This window comes from Fopius arisanus, unplaced genomic scaffold (assembly GCF_000806365.1).
Source record: "Fopius arisanus strain USDA-PBARC FA_bdor unplaced genomic scaffold, ASM80636v1 scaffold00114, whole genome shotgun sequence".
NCBI lineage: Eukaryota > Metazoa > Arthropoda > Insecta > Hymenoptera > Braconidae > Fopius > Fopius arisanus.
In genome coordinates this window covers 292,138-307,957 of record NW_011887853.1, presented here as the reverse complement: position 1 = coordinate 307,957, position 15,820 = coordinate 292,138, and the positions used below count along the sequence as shown (strand labels likewise).

The 15,820-nt window shown below is 41.4% G+C and overlaps 1 protein-coding gene across 1 annotated transcript; it reads right to left on the bottom strand.

Annotated features, from left to right (window-relative positions):
• Positions 1-9,703: 9,703 nt before the first annotated feature.
• On the bottom strand, positions 9,704-11,120 carry LOC105271621 (uncharacterized). The gene is made up of 2 exons (XM_011313279.1): positions 10,619-11,120; positions 9,704-10,332 (listed from the first exon to the last, which is right to left on the bottom strand). Exons 1-2 carry the CDS (start codon positions 11,118-11,120, stop codon positions 9,704-9,706), a joined length of 1,131 nt encoding a protein of 376 aa, XP_011311581.1.
• Between the last annotated feature and the right edge of the window lie 4,700 nt (positions 11,121-15,820).

Here is a 15,820-nt window from a genome sequence, read left to right as displayed (position 1 = left end):
AAGGACCGACACGATTTCCCCATTAATTAACTGATCCCATAATCCTCATCTAACACTAAACTTCCCTTAAACGAATTCCTAACCTCCTGCTGATTCAGCAGGGAATAACCCTTGCAATTTTTCCGACCCTAAATTCCTCTATCATTCCCTAATCTCCTCCTCATTCCGGAATTAGCAGGGAAAATCCCAAAATTCTCAACCGCCTTAGCGTACCTTCTGGTTCGTCCGGGATAATCGAGAAGCTGTATTTTTATGTTATTTTAGTATTGATTTATTTATTAATTTTTCTCCACTGTCTGTGGGATTCGCGGGTGGGGCGTAGCTCTCTCTCTCTCAAAAAAAACGATGCACGTCACAACTTATTGTAAAGGCATTAGTACGATTAAATGTCACTATTGATGGTGACATTAGAGAGAGTCAGACTGTCTTAATAGTTCCCGATACAACGATGACGACGCCAATCGTGTTGGGTCGTGATGTTTTAGGAGAATTTGGATTAATATTAGTCAATTCTTTTAAATCAGTTCTTGATGACATTATGAATATCGATATTTATGAAGAGGAGAAGATTTCGGATTCGCTGAATATTGATCCGCAGACTCCTTTGAATATTCAGGAAGGAATGAAACAATTATTCAATAGAGAATATGTCGATGCACCAAGATCCCTAAGACCGAAGTTTGATATGGAGCTTAATTTGAATATTAAAAATCCTAAGCCTTTCAACTATAATCCGCGACGATTGTCTTTTAATGAAAAAGAAAATTTGAGAAGAATAATAGAGGATCTCGAGAGAAAGCAGATTATTCGTGCGAGTACCTCTGAGTATGTATCACCTATTGTTATTGTCAAAAAGAAAAATGGTGAATCAAGATTATGTGTGAATTACAGGTATTCAAACAAAATGATCCCAAAGAATAATTATCCACTCCGATTAATAGAAGAGCAAATTGATTTATTGCGAGATAAAAAATACTTTAGTATTTTGGATTTGAAAAATGGGTTTTTTCATATTAAAATGGCGAATGATTCTATTCAGTACACAGCTTCCACAACTCCATTCGCTATATATGAATATACTCGAATGCCCTTTGGCTGAAAGGCAGGCCCTCCTCGTATCCCAAGATTTATAAATGAATCATTGAGTGATTTTATTCGTTCAGGTGACGTTGTAGTATATATGGATGACCGGCTTGTGGATACAAGAACAGTCGAGGAACACATGAATATATTAAGGAGATTGTTGAGAATATTAGTTGAGAATTTATTGGAATCGAGAGTTGACAAATATAAATTCCTATGTACTGAGGTTACGTTTTTGGGATATGTTGTCACGGAAGAGGAAATTAGACCTCATTATGCAGGTGTTGCTGCAGTAAAAGATTATCCAGTACATATTACACTTCATATTTCAGAAAGTTCATAAAAGATTTCTCGTTACTGGTAAGACCACTCTATGATCTTGTTCGCAAGAAGGTTATGTTTAATGTTGGTAGTTGGGAAATTAATTCTTTTGAAATACTGAAAGAAAAATTACTTGAAGCCCCTGTGCTGAGTATTTATGATCCCAATGACGAAACTGAACTACATACTGATGCTAGCTCTAAGGGTTTTGGCGCAGCATTACTGCAGAGAAAAAAGATTTGAAATTCCACCCAATTTGATATTTTTCGAAAGCTACAACTGAAGTTAAAAGTCGCTTCCACAGCTTCGAGCTGGAAAAACTCGCTATTGTTTATGCGTTGAGGCATTTCCGTATTTATTTGCACGGACGTCATTTTCAAATTGTTACCGATTGTGCTGTTTTAACGATGACTTTCGAAAAGAAAGTTGTATGTTCTCGCATTGAGAAGTGGGCACTGGAATTATTACACTGTGATTATGAACCTGAGTATAGATCTAGCACAAAAATGCAGAATGGAGATGCCCTTAGTCGATGTATTCATATTCTCATCCTCGAAGAAAACCCTTTCGAACTAACTTTAGCTGTTTGTCAAAATAAGGACAAAAACATTATGCAACTGCGTGCAAAACTCGAGGAATCAGAAGACAAGTTATTTGAAATGAGAAATGGGCTTATTTATCGAAAAAAAATTATCAATTACTTTTTTATGTACCTGAAAAAATGGAGAGTGAAATCTTGAGAAGAAATCATGATGAGTTAGGTCAGATGGGATTAGGGAAAGTGTATGATGCAATCAGGAGGAACTATTGGTTCCCAAATATGCGTGAAAATATTAACAATCATATTAGTAACTGTCTAAAATGTATCGCTTTCGCACCTCAAACTGGTAAAAAACAAGGGTGTTTGCATTCAATCCCAAAAGGTAATTTACCGTTTCAGACTCAGACATACTGACCATTTGGAACCCATTGAGAAAACGTGTCAGTCGAAAAAACATTTATTGGTTGTGGCTAATTCGTTTACTAAATTTGTCAAACTGTATGCTGTCAAGAGTACTTCATCGAAAGAAACTATTAATTGTATTATTCAGTATTTTAAAAATTACAGTCGTCCACTCGCTATTGTTTCTGATCGCGGCGCCAGTTTCACATCCGCTGGTTTTACTGGACTTCATGCTGGAGAACAACATCTATCACCTTTCAATTGCTACATGTTCACCAAAGGCCAATGGCCAGGTTGAGCAAATTAATAGAATTTTTGCGCCTATGATGACGAAGAGTGTTGATAATGCGAGAGGAGTTTACTGGTAGAGTCCTTGCTGAGGCTGAGTTTGCGCTCAACAACAATGTGAGTAAGAGTACTGGTGAAACACCAAGCAAATTATTGTTCGGTGTTAACCAAACAGGAAACAATGTGAATGAACTGACTGCTTATTTAGAGAGCAAACATAGTGGTGAGGCCCGTAATTTTGAGTCTATGCGCGAAAAAGCTATACGTAAAATTCGAAAAAGCCATGAATATAATACACAGTATTATGATAAAAAGCATAAGCCAGCCAACCAATATAAACTAGGTGATTATGTAATGATTAAAAATTCCGAGAGTAGCCCAGGTGTTTCAAAGAAATTGATTCCGCAGGTCAGAGGACCTCATGAAATCATTAAAGTACTCAGGTATGTCAGATATGAGTTGAAGGATGTGGAGAACTCCCAAATTACGCAAAAGGCTTATCAGGGTACTTGGGAAGCTGCAAATATTAGACCTTGGCTCTCATCTGATTCATAAACTAGAATGTTTTATTATGGCGACTATACTGGACTAATGTTAGTTTTATATATTTATGTCTAATATATAATATATTTACATTATTATTATATTCAAATTAGCATAATATTGATAATAACATGGAAATTTCACGTGTCCGTGGGAGGACAATATGTCAGAATAGCCGAAACTAGAAAAAATCACGAAATATGACGAGCGGGGATAATTTTCCGGGACGATTCTGAGCGATTTTAGATGAATAATCAATTGTCGTTCACAAGCTCTGACAATAACAGGTGAAGCCAATTTAAAGAGAGTAAATTGTGTGAATAAACTCATCAAAGCAAAAATAGATTTGAAACTTTTATTATTACCGGAACGTATTAAAACAATCTTAGAATAATCATTACAAGAGATTGCAGAAAAAATTTTTAAAAATGGAAAAACTGCGTCGTTCTTCAAAATCAAGTAAGTTTGGTTTTTCTAAATTGCATCCCCAGTGATCTTTTCCTAATAGATACGATGTTTTCAATTCTCGAAGTCGAATTAAACGAAGTTAAGGGAATAAGAATTTGTGCTTGCCATGATAGTTCCTTGTTTGAGGGCTGTACTCGAAACGCATTTTATGCGTAGAGTTGTTTACTTTGTGTGGCGTCACTGGGTGCTAACCCATTGAACGACTGACAAGTTCTTACTTGTCAGAGAGTTTTCTCTGGATCACACAGAACAAGGGGCCTCCTGTTTTTCTTTCGCCCAACCACAATCGATCTCTTAATCGTTTGTTGGAATTTTTCATTCCTTAATCACAGTATCAAATTCTTGAATCAAATGAAAAGTAATATTTTAAAGAAATGATTAAGTCTAGAAAATAAATAAAAGAAAATCTGAGACAAGGGATTCAATAATTTCTCCAAGGTTAACACAGGAAAAGATAGTACAACCAAAACCATGAAAAACACGAGAAACTGGAATTTTTTCAAGTTACTAAATTTCTGTAAAATCCGTTGACCTTTGAAGTCACTTCTCAATCGAAAACAAATTACTCGAGCGTCGCTAATGACGCTTGCGACCTTGGCCGGACAATTACATGAAATAATTGCCTGCGAGGGCCATGATAATTTGTTATTAGGTGAAAAACAGGGGGAAAAACTCTTGATGTTAAGGGAGGGCCTGCAAATATAGTAAAAAAGGGGGGTCTAGGGGGAAATAATTCACTCGGGAAAAATCTATCTTAACAATGTCTATTTATCTGGTATCAGTGAACACAAAAAATAAAATAACAACCAACAAAAAGTGAAAAATTCCGGCCTTTTAAGATTAACCTAGGGAAGGGGGAAGGCCAGCCAACTTGCGGTCACACGCGAGAAAATAATATTACAATAAATAATAAAGAAAAGAGGAGAAGTTGATGGTAATAAAAAGGGGGAGAAGTGACGGGGACCAATAGTGAAACACAATTATTGTTTAGAGGGTTTCCACTATAAACAATAGCAAACTAACTAATTACTTGACTTTGAATAATTATAAAAGAGAGAGGCTCACCGTTGGGTGAAATTATGTTAAGGGAAAATTCGTGGGGGTAGGGAACAAACGTATGGGTACTCACGGTAATGGCGACAAATCCACGACGGGGAAAATCCTCTGGGCTTTCCTCTCCTTTCTTCTCCTTTCGTAACTTCTCGGCACGCACTTCCTCTCTCTCCTTCTTCACTCCTGGGTCTCAAAATTTTCTCCACAATTTCTCCGCAAAATTATCCTTCAACACTCTTCCTCAAAATTCTTCTCTTCAAAAAATATTCTCTTTGCAAAAAACTCTTTCACGTCCGGGGCGGCTGTATAACGAGTGATGATTGTCGATCACTCGTCACTCTTCTTCTCCGATTATCGCCGATAATCGAGGGTAATCGGGGGCACTCGTAATTGAGTGTCCTTTTCCCATTTATTACTCTTTGGGGGCCGGCAGAGGGATGTCTCCTCCTTCTGGGTCACGTGGTGCCGAGTTCATCAGGTGGGGGTTTTGTCCTTTCGTCGTCTTCGGTTGATGTTGTAAGGAATTCCGCAGGAATCCCTTATATTTGTGAGTATGCGGGAGGACCGAGGGAGGCACCGCGTTTAAAATTTTTTGGGGTTTCGGTGAACCGTTACCGCGAGAAAAAACCGAAAAGAAATAGTGCCAGTAAAATTAGTTCTGTTTTACCGCCCAGGCGGTCAGTCACTGCGCCATCTAGGCGCTCGGAGCGAAGCTCATACTCGTGGTTACGCGACAACCACCTGTTACACTTTTAGTCGAAGTTTTATACACCGGTAACACACGTGCCAAGTTTTTTTTTCACTGTGCCGCATTTTTTGGAAGAAAGAAGGTTTTTTTTGAGTGTTTGGACGGTTCCCGAGGTGCTAGAGTTCCCGTGGAAGTGAGTGGAGGGACTAACCAGGATTTTGAGGAGTCACAGGGCCGAAAAACGGAGAAAAAACCCGGTGAGGGTGCATCTTCCACTCATGGTGGATTTCGTGGTGGATTTTGCTTCCCAGAATTTTCCTCTCACGTCGGTTTTTTTTTGAGCCTGTCACGAAAAATTAAGGCTCCGATTAGTACGGAAAAGCGGGAGGGTGATGTGGGAGTAATCCCAGTGTGTTTTTGAGACTTTTTCTTTGCGTAAAACGCCATGCCGCTGGCCGATGAATATTCCACGGGGAATATTACATTTCCTTTCGTTTCTTTCCTTTTTTTTTAGTTCTCCTCGTCGCGATAATCGAGAAATGGCGTTTGGAATACGCCAGGAAAATTCGGGGAATTATTTTAGAGAGTCTCGGTCGAGCCATCGAGCTGGGAACATCTCTCCAGCCCCTTTTTTTTCTCTCAAGTACCGGACAAGACATTAGGATTAGGATTTGATCGGATTTTTCTATCGCGATTTTATCTTTCCCCTTTTTCCTTGCCCGAGTGGTCATGTGGTTGCACCGCTAAAAGTGCATTTCCCCTTCCCCTAAAAATTTCATGGAATGATTGCCTTTTTTTGCGCGTGTTTTGGGGATTTTTCCCCGGTGGAATTCCCCTATGCGGGGTGCCGCCAAGAATCATCGCCGGTGTTGTGGTCTCTCCACGTGCGTCCGAGTGTTATGCTCGGCTTATGTTGCCCAGGGCCGTTGCGCTTCCCGACAAGGTCCGCTGCCCTGGGCGGCCTTCGATAGCGGTTTTCCTCGCGTTCTCCCTTTGGGGAGTGAATTTATAGCTTGCGATTCCGGGCTTGGGGTTATCGATTTTCCTTTTTTGGGATTAACATTGTTCATAAATAGTGGAAAATTTATGTGCCTCTCTCGCGCCCCTGCGTACCATACGCCCTTATTCTCGCGACCATTGCGATTTCTGTGTGTTATAGATAGAAATAATTTTCTGCCTCTCAGGCCGAGAAGTATTATAGATGTTAAATTTATTTCTTGTTATTATCGATAAGGCTTATGTCGACCCTGCGGATCCGCCGAGGATTTTCTTCCTCTTTCCCCCTTTTCTGTATTTCTCGCCCTCGCTTCTATTTTACTTTGTATTTCTGCTTTTCTTTTGTACGCCTAAATTCTTTAGAAATGAATCTATCAATTCTGTTTAATGGCTCGAGTTTCGTTTTCCCGTCTTTCGTTTTAATTTGAGTTCCGGTGCCCAAACCTCGTTTCCATCCCGACTGACCCCTCTCTCCACAACCTCACCGCTGAGCAGCGCGAGAAATTACCATCTTTCCTCCGATCGTTTTTTGTTGTTGTTTTTAATCTACGTTTCTGGTTTCATTTCTGGAGAATTTGGTTCCGCTTTGGTTTTAAACCGGTTTGTTGGTTCCGATTATTTAAAGATCAACTGGCGCCCATATATTTTTATAAGATCGGTGGCAAAAGGGCGGATAACGTCCAGTTTTTCATGCTAGGAAAATTGGCCACGTTACAATGGGAGTAACACGGCGAGGGGAAACGGGGTGGAGGGAAGGAACTATTCGGGAGTGGGAGCCCCACGATGGCAAAAAAAAAGAGAGTAACTTAAACCTAACTTAGCCTAGGAAAAATAATAAGTATTAATTAGGGGGCATGGGGGGGTGCAAAATTCTGCCTCGTCACACGTTATAATTCCAATTTCCGTTAAATTCACAAAATATCTAAAGAAAATAGCCTTATAACCTGAACAAGAGTCGATAACACCAAAATTTTCGGAATATGTCGCTAGAAAATTACAAACAACTTTCCGCAGCAATGGCAAAACCCCCCTGGAGAAATTGATCATAAGACAATGGACGCCAAGCGTCCTAACAAAATCAAAATGTTAACCAATTGACAAGTGAACCAAAAATACTTATCGGAAGTGTCCAATCGCTAATCGATATCCTATCAATTTATCCAGCCATTAGACCTCTCCCAATAAATGAAATCGTCCTCGAAACAATTAGTAGGACTTCTCCAAAATCAATTTTTCTTCCCTCCGCGATACACCGAAATAAATTCCACAAGTAATGTGACTGCCTTGAATGATGTCCAAACGACGAGTGATTCGATAGAACGCCGCCAAATCGAGCGTCGTCCGAAATAACGTTACCAATCATTAGATTGGCTAACAATGGGCGATAATCGATTTATTGATTGGCCATCTATCAAAGTCCGGTGACACTTATTAACATTTCACCAGCCAAATAATATTTTAATCGGGTATCGGTAAAACAGCATAACCCAATTATTACAATGCTAATTCAGCAATGACAAACACACACTGCCTGAATTAATTTATTGCATCTCAAGTTCGCTAAACTCATTAGCAATTCTCTCGCTCGGAATTTCCCAAAACTCCAAGGCGAATTCCTCCAAATCTCTGGCCCATCCGATGGCGCCATCTGTCGTGCTCACTAGTCACCAGGACTCAGCGCGCGGACAGGACATCCTTCAAATTACATACTCCTTTCCAAAATTGCTGGAACCACCAAAATCCATACATATAATCCCTCGTTGTCCTCTGAAGTCCCGCGATGCAATTGTTCATCGGTAAGCGATGACAATGACTCGATATAATAAAGAAAACCAAAAATAATAAAATTAATAAAATGCCAAAATATCCAAATTTCGACTCTTGTTCCCGGTGACTGCTCGTGTGGACATCAAAATGACCGTCGAACGGTCGAAATCAAACAACATTTTACAATACTTATAAAGAAAGGTAAATGAAGTAAATAAATATTTCTTATTCCCTTGATTTTTTAGGAAAATCAGATTCTGTAAGTGAGTCTGAAAGGGAAGAAAGATCATTTCGATCGATACACGAATCCCAGTTTTCCCTGTGTTCACCTTCTGTGGGGGACATTAATGGCTCTCATTCGCCTTCTCCGGCGAACCAATCTTTAGTTTCTATTGATAAGGGTAAAGATGAGCCGCAGTTAAGTTCTGAGACAACTTCAGGCCAATCCGTGACAACACAGGCAGAAATTCATCCTGAACCAAAATCGCTATCAGAAATGCCTAATTCTCAGGATGCCCAGAACGCTAATTCTGGAGAACCTGAAGTCCTTCTCGAAGACGTATACATTGAAATTCTAGAATTGATTGGAGAAAGGGTGAATAAAGCCAGGATTTTGGGTCCAGTCATTCCAAAGAGCATTGCTATCCGTCTTACGGATATTCTAAAAAACGGCTTACCCAAAGAGGAAGAAGCCAAATTACTAAAAGCTCATCGTTTACCCAAAAATTGTATCGTCATGGATCCTCCACGGTTGAATGAAGAAGTTAACGCTTTCTTGAATGAATCAGCCTTGAAACGTGACGAATGGGTTTTTGGTTCAATGTTGAGCGATAGGCTCAAAGCCGCCAAACTGATTAAAAAATCGAGTAAAGACCTGAAAGGAAAAGTTCCAAATTCAACAAAACCAAAAAACTTCAAATTCCCGCCTAAACATCAACCACTCAGAAAGGTGTCCACAGGCGTGAACAGAGGCAGAGCATGTCCGAGCCACAATTTCGAAAAGAATTGGACCAATCAATCCAAAGGATTTCGCAGCAACCCTCAAAACCTGTCATCATCTCAATCACCGAAGTCCTAGATGTAAGAAGACCCGCTGGTAGATTAAGATTCTTTGTTGATAAGTGGAAAACAATCACTTTCGATTCAAGAATCTTCGATTGGATTCCAGGTTATAATATTCCCTTTGTGGAACTACCACATCAATTATCAATTCCTCACGAACGTGCCTGGACTTTTCAAGAAAAAAATTTGGCTAAGGATCATATTAATAAATTAATGTTGAAAAGAGCCATTAGCGATTGGCTCCCCGAATCAGACCAGTTCATATCAAATGTTTTTTTGATTCCAAAACCTGATGGTTCAAGTAGACTCATCTTAAATCTTAAAAATCTAAATAAATTTATTGCGACAGAACATTTTAAGATTGAAGTTTATAAAATAGCTTGGAAGTTAAGTTAAGTTAAGTTTGTGTTGCGGATGGGCGGACAAGCCTCCCTATTGCCACCGAACTCCGTTGTGAGTGATCGTGGCTCCGCTCATTTTTAGGTTGCAGATTAAATCTCTATCCCGGCCTTGATAGCCAGTCTTGAGAAGTCCGAAGCTTTTCTTCTACTGATCCGATCACTAGTGAGGAAGCCGATTCCCCAGCATTGCAATCTCGTCACGGCTAATGCTGGGCAGTCGCACATGATGTGCAGGCAGTCCTCTGGTTCCACTTTGCAAAATCTACACAGGGCATCTTCGCTGATGCCTATGGTTTTGCAATGGGCTTTAAATATCCCATGTCCTGCGAGTAACCTGATCACTGTACTCAGGTCTTTCTTGTCCATGTTGAGAAGCTGTTTGGCTCTCGTGCTGCTTGGGCCAAGCATAGCTGCCCTGGCTTTCCTGCAGCTCTCTATGTTTTTCCAACGATGAGTGTGTTCCCGCTGAATCTTGTTTTTAATGGCTTTTTGGCCCACGACTGAGGGGACACCAACTGGTTGCGCTACGGTTTCACTTAGTGACCCTTGCTTCGTCAGTCTGCCCGCTTTCTCGTTGCCGTGGATGCCTCCGTGTCCTGGCACCCACGCCAAGGTTGTCTTGTTGTGTTTTTCCAGCTTTTTTAGCTCCTCCATGGTTTCCCAGATTCGTTTTGAATTTGTGCTAGGTTTTATGAGTGCTTTGATGGCAGCCGGACTGTCTGTCCAAATATATATTTTTGATGGCCAAGACTTCTGAATACTAAGGCGTCGGTCCCCAGGGACCAGCTATCCTCATAGTGCTCCATCGGTTCCTATAGTCCCGCTCCATAGCGGTCCTTTTGTTCTGAACCGTCCGTTTACCAGTGCATAACATGCTTTCCTAGTGTCCTCTTGACTGTTTTCCAGTGTTCTCTATCAGGTATATAGTACTTATAGGACTTCCTGATTTAATATTTCTTGGTGGTGCTGTCCTGAACGTTGTTCAGGCGGTTTTTTTCTGGATACTTAACTCCGTATATGCTGCCCTGGCTGGGATCCATTCCCCTGGACATACCAGTCTGTATGCTGTTAATTCTGCTTTTCCCACTAGCAGCAGGCCTAGCGGCGGCAAATCGAGTACTGCCTCCAGTGCGTCTGTGGGTGTAGTTTTCATGGCCCCGGTTGCTGCTCTCAAGAAATTTCCTTGGAGAGCTTTTAGCCGGTTCCTTACTTCCGCCCTTTCCGCCGTGAGCCACCAGACCACCGCCGCGGACATGAGTCGTTGCAAAAGCACCATTTTATAGAGCCATATGCTGATTTTGGGGCTGAAGCCACAATCTCTGCCCTTTTTGCATGCCCACAGAGAAGCATAAGTTTTGCTCAACTCTGTTTTGATGTACTCCTTCCAATGGAGTTTCTGGTCCAGTTGAACTCCTAAGTATCTCACTGAGGTGGCGTATGCAATTTCTGCTCCACCTAACCTCAGTGGTCTAGGGGTTACCACTTTGTATTTCCTGGTGAATATCATTGCGGACGTCTTTTCAGGGTTAACTGTCAGATTCGTTTCGCAACTCCATTCTTTTAGCGGCCTTAGGGAATAGCTTAGCCTATCCCTCAGCGTGTTTAGGAACTTGCCTCTCGCGAAGATGGCCACGTCATCGGCGTAGCCATATACTAAGAGGCCTCGTTCCTTTAGTTTTTCTAGAAGTTCATCCACTACTATGCACCACAGGAGTGGGGACAAAACCCCACCCTGTAGACATCCTCCTACCGGGCGTCCTTCTATTTTCACTCCGTTGTGAGCTGCCGTCAGTGTCCTGCTCATCAACATGCTTCGTATCCAGTCTGTGATGGTCTGTGGATAGACCCTCTTTGACATGGCTTTCATCGAATCGAACACCCCTTCGATATCAAGGAAGATTCTCATTGCATAGCCCTTTCCCTGTATTTCCTCATCAACTTTTGCCACCAGATGATGCACGGTGGTCTCTGTAGACCTTCCCTCTCTATAGGCGTATCGACATGAAGACAGTGGCCGCTCTATTAGCAGTGAGCTTTTTATATGATCTGTCCATCAGGCATTCCAGTGTTTTAAGGACGAAGGAGGTTAGACTGATAGGTCGGAAATCTCTTGGCTTGACGTAGCCATTTTTTCCAGGCTTGGGTAGGAACACGATTTTGGATTCCCCCCACACCTGCGGTACGGTTCTTAGAGCCACACTGGCTCTGAGAATTTTTGTGAGTGGACCCATGATGGTATTGACTCCCCTCTGCAGAAGCACCGGGTAAATCTCATCTGGTCCAGGTGCCTTTAGGTGTTCGAAAGAGTTGATTGCCCATTACACCCCTTGTGGATACACGACTTTGTCTTTGACTCCCAAGACTTTTACCAGTCTCGATGCCTCGGGCAGACTCCCGATGCCACTGCTGAACTTCTTCCAACCGTCGTATCTGGCTTTCGCCAGAGCTTTGCCTGGAAATTCTTGCGTTCTTTCAGCGTCTTACCTTGTGTATACTATCGGAAGAGTTCTTTACCTTGTTCCACGCCTTCCTCAGCTGGTTCCGTAGGCTCGCTAGTGTGTTATTCCACCAGCAAACTTTTTTGGTTCCCGTCTGGGTGCGTGGGACACAGTTGTTTTCAAAGGAACGTCGCACCGCCTCTCCGAAACTTTCGGCCGCGTGCTCTAGTTGCTCTTTATTCTTGAATCTGCAGGGTACGTCCTGGACTCTCAAGGAGAGCTACTCTCTGTAACCCTTCCAGTCTGTGATCTTTGGATTCCTCCGTTGAATTATGTCCGTCCTTCCAGTCAGGTTTAGTGCGAATTTGACTGTGGTCCGATCCCGAGGGCTCTTTAGAGACCCTCCAGTCTCTTACCACGTCCACCATACCCGTTGTGCAGATGGTGATATCCAGCACTTCATGTCTTCTGCAGTCCATGAAGGTTGGTTCCGTTCCCCTATTTAAAAGCATACGGTCTTTTTCCATAATGAAGTTGTGTAGGGCTTCTCCTCTTGCATTGATATTGGAGCTCCCCCATCCAACATGATGGGAGTTGGCATCGCAGCCCAGCAGGAGTTCTAGCCCGTATTCCTGCATTATGTTGATTCGTTCCTCCACTTCCCGTGTTGGCGGTAGCTCTATGAGTCGTAGAGCAAGTAGGCTGATCCCACTATGCACTCCGAGCTTCTGTCTTATATTTGGGTTTTTATCTTGGCTACTGTCAGGTCCCCATTAGTGAGTTGTGGTAGGAAATTTGGCTACTTACACTCGGAGGTCGCCTGGTCTCCGAGGGCACCGTTTATAACGCGACTCCGCTTGCGTCATACAGCCTTGGCACGGTGTGGAGACGCCGTGCCAGCGAAGCATGATCACTGGCACGACGCCCGCGCGCATGACACCTGTGGCTTGGGAAGCTGGTCCGTGATGAGGCTTTAGGCTCTCCGCTTGGTTTCCCATTTGGAGATGCCCTATAACCATCGTAAACCACTTTTTTGGCCCATCTCCCGTGGGGCTCCAGGTGTCTCCACCTGGTTCCCACCGAAGACGGGTTAATCCGAGTGGCCGCCTCCTATCCGCCACCCGGAGACGCGCACGGTCGGTTGCTCAGCCGTGCTCTCCGCACCCCTGTCAAGGGGTTTAGAGAGACCCGATAGCTTGGAAGTTAATTTGTGACAATTTTTTCATGGGGAAATTGGATCTAAAAGATGCATATTATTTAGTTCCTATCAATTTTAGTTTTAGAAAATATTTAAGGTTCTATTTTGATAAAACCCTTTATGAGCTTAATTGTTTACCTTCCGGTCTAAATACTGCCCCTCATGTTTTTATTAAGATTATGAAGTCTGTGGTTGGTTATCCGAGAAGCTTCGTTTTTTTATCGGTGGTGTACCTTGATGATATCCAACTCATTGGAGATTCAAAATTAGTTCGCCTGAATAACGTCAACTCTACAATTAATTTATCAAATGAGAAAGGTGTCATTATTAATGAAGAAAAGAGTGTTCGGATCCCATTTCACTCGTGCAAGTTTCTCGGCTTTATTTTGAATTCGCTGAAAAATGAGCCTGGAACTTCTTCTCGCAAAAAGAGAAAAAATTATTAAAGAGATTTCTCACTTGAAAAATTTAGACAAATATAAAATTCGAGAATTTGCTCATTTCATCGGTTGGTTCGTTTCTTGTTGTCCATCTATTCCATACGGTTATGCTCATATAAAGAAATTTGAAAGAGTGAAGTATTTAGCCCTCTTGAAATCAGGCGTGAATTTTGAGGCGGTAATAGAGTGGACAGGTCATTTCCAAGATGATTTTTAGTGGTGGGAAAAGAATGTTAATTGGAGATTTGCCAACATTGCGGTAAAAAAATATAGTCTAACTATATTTTCAGATGTGTCTGGAACAGGGTGGGGGCGATGGGTAATGGGAAAACAGCCCATGGTTTCTGGAGCGATCAGGAAATTAACTTTCATATTAATTATCTGGAACTTCTCGCAGCCTTTTTGGGCTTAAAATATTTTGCAACAGAGCTTAAAGATTGCAACATTCTGCTTAGAATTGATAACACTACAGCGATATCTTATATCAATCGCATGGGTGGTGTTTGTTTTGAGAACTTGAGCAATCTATCCCAAATTATTTAGTCGTGGAGTGAACAACGAGGGTTGATAATTTTTGCCTCTTACATCTCTTCTAAAGACAATGCAGAGGTAGATTTTGAATCCAGAAGACTAAAAAAGTGATACCCAATTTGAATTATCAAGTGAAGCGTTCAATAGAATAGTTAAACCATTCGGAAAGCCGGATATTGATGTTTTCGCTTCAAAAAACTAATAATAAATGTGATAATTATATTTCTTCGATGCCTGATTCAAACTCGATAGCTGTTAACAATTGACATAGCAGTTGACAGTTTTACAATTGAATGGGAAAACCTTTTTTTCCACGCGTTTCCACCGTTCATATGAATTAACAAAGTTTTACAAAAAATAAGGTCCGAAGGTTCACGGGGAATAGTGGCGGTCCCTCAATGCCAGCCCAACCGTGGTTGGAACCTATATTTGGTTCTTTACTGGAAACAGAGCCCTTAATTATTGATGCAAGTTCAAACTCCTTATCTGCGGTTGACAGAAAATCTCACTTATGGAGGAACCTTACCCTGGTAGTCGGCATGTTATCAGGGAAGCTTTCAAGAAGAAGGGTGTTCTAGAAAACGGAAGGACTTGAGGAAGTGGTGGAATTTTTGCATATCGAATAAATCCTCCGTTTATAATGCTGAAATACCCTTTTCTCCCCGGCGGGAGCAATGTGCCCACTTCCCTCCCGCTGCGCGGGAGGGCATTCTGACTTTGCTCCTACGCCGGGGAGAAAAATGATGTTCTCACCACGGAAAGTTAAATAAAGACGGCTTACCCACGTGCGTACCTAATAATAATAAGTAATTCTGCACGTGGGCCAGCCTTCTTTACTTTACCTCCCTAAGTGAGAAAAATACTATTATTCTCAAATTTTTAACGGTAGAATTTGAAAGAGGAGCTTCTTGGTCCAGAAATTGGACAGAATGAGATTATTAGGAGGTTTTTCAAAGGTTTATCTAGATTAAGATCATCTCGGGTCAAATATGAGTCCACACGGGATCCAAACATGGTTTGAGATTTTTTCAAGGATTTACGAAATGAAGATTTTCCTTTGGATGTCTTAAGTAAGAAATTAGTTACCTTGTTAGCATTAGTTACTGGCCAAAGGATGCAAACTTTAGCTCTAATTGATGTAAGAAACATTGTAATCAAGAACGAGTTAATAGAAATTAAGATTGTTAGGAGAATTAAGACACCTAAGCCAGGAAAGATTCAACCTATGTTGATTTTACCGTTTTTCAAAGAAAACCCAAACATCTGTTCTGCCAAGACCCTTCAGGATTAGCTGTATGTCACAAAAAGCATTAGAGAAGATGGCCATGCTCTATTTATTTCGTTTAAAAAGCCTTATTGCAAAGTTTCGGTGAAAGATACCCTTGAAGAAAGTGGCAGAAATTTTTTCTGCACATAGTACCAGTGTTATAGACCCGAGCGGTTGGGTTCGATGATAAGGATAGATCACTTGTAGATCATTAGAAATGAATATCTCTCAGGGAGATTTAACTTTTTAACGATTAAATGATTTATTCAATAATTATAGTCTTTGATTAATGCCGTAAATATCAGGCAATATGAATTACAAGAAAAGTGACTT

Coding starts and splice junctions, on each gene's coding strand:
- LOC105271621 (XM_011313279.1), bottom strand. CDS start 11,120: ATGATATTCACCAGGAAATACAAAGTGGTAACCCCTAGACCACTGAGG. Junction 10,333..10,618: donor GGCAGCATATACGGAGTTAA/GTATCCAGAAAA, acceptor ATATTTGGACAG/ACAGTCCGGCTGCCATCAAA.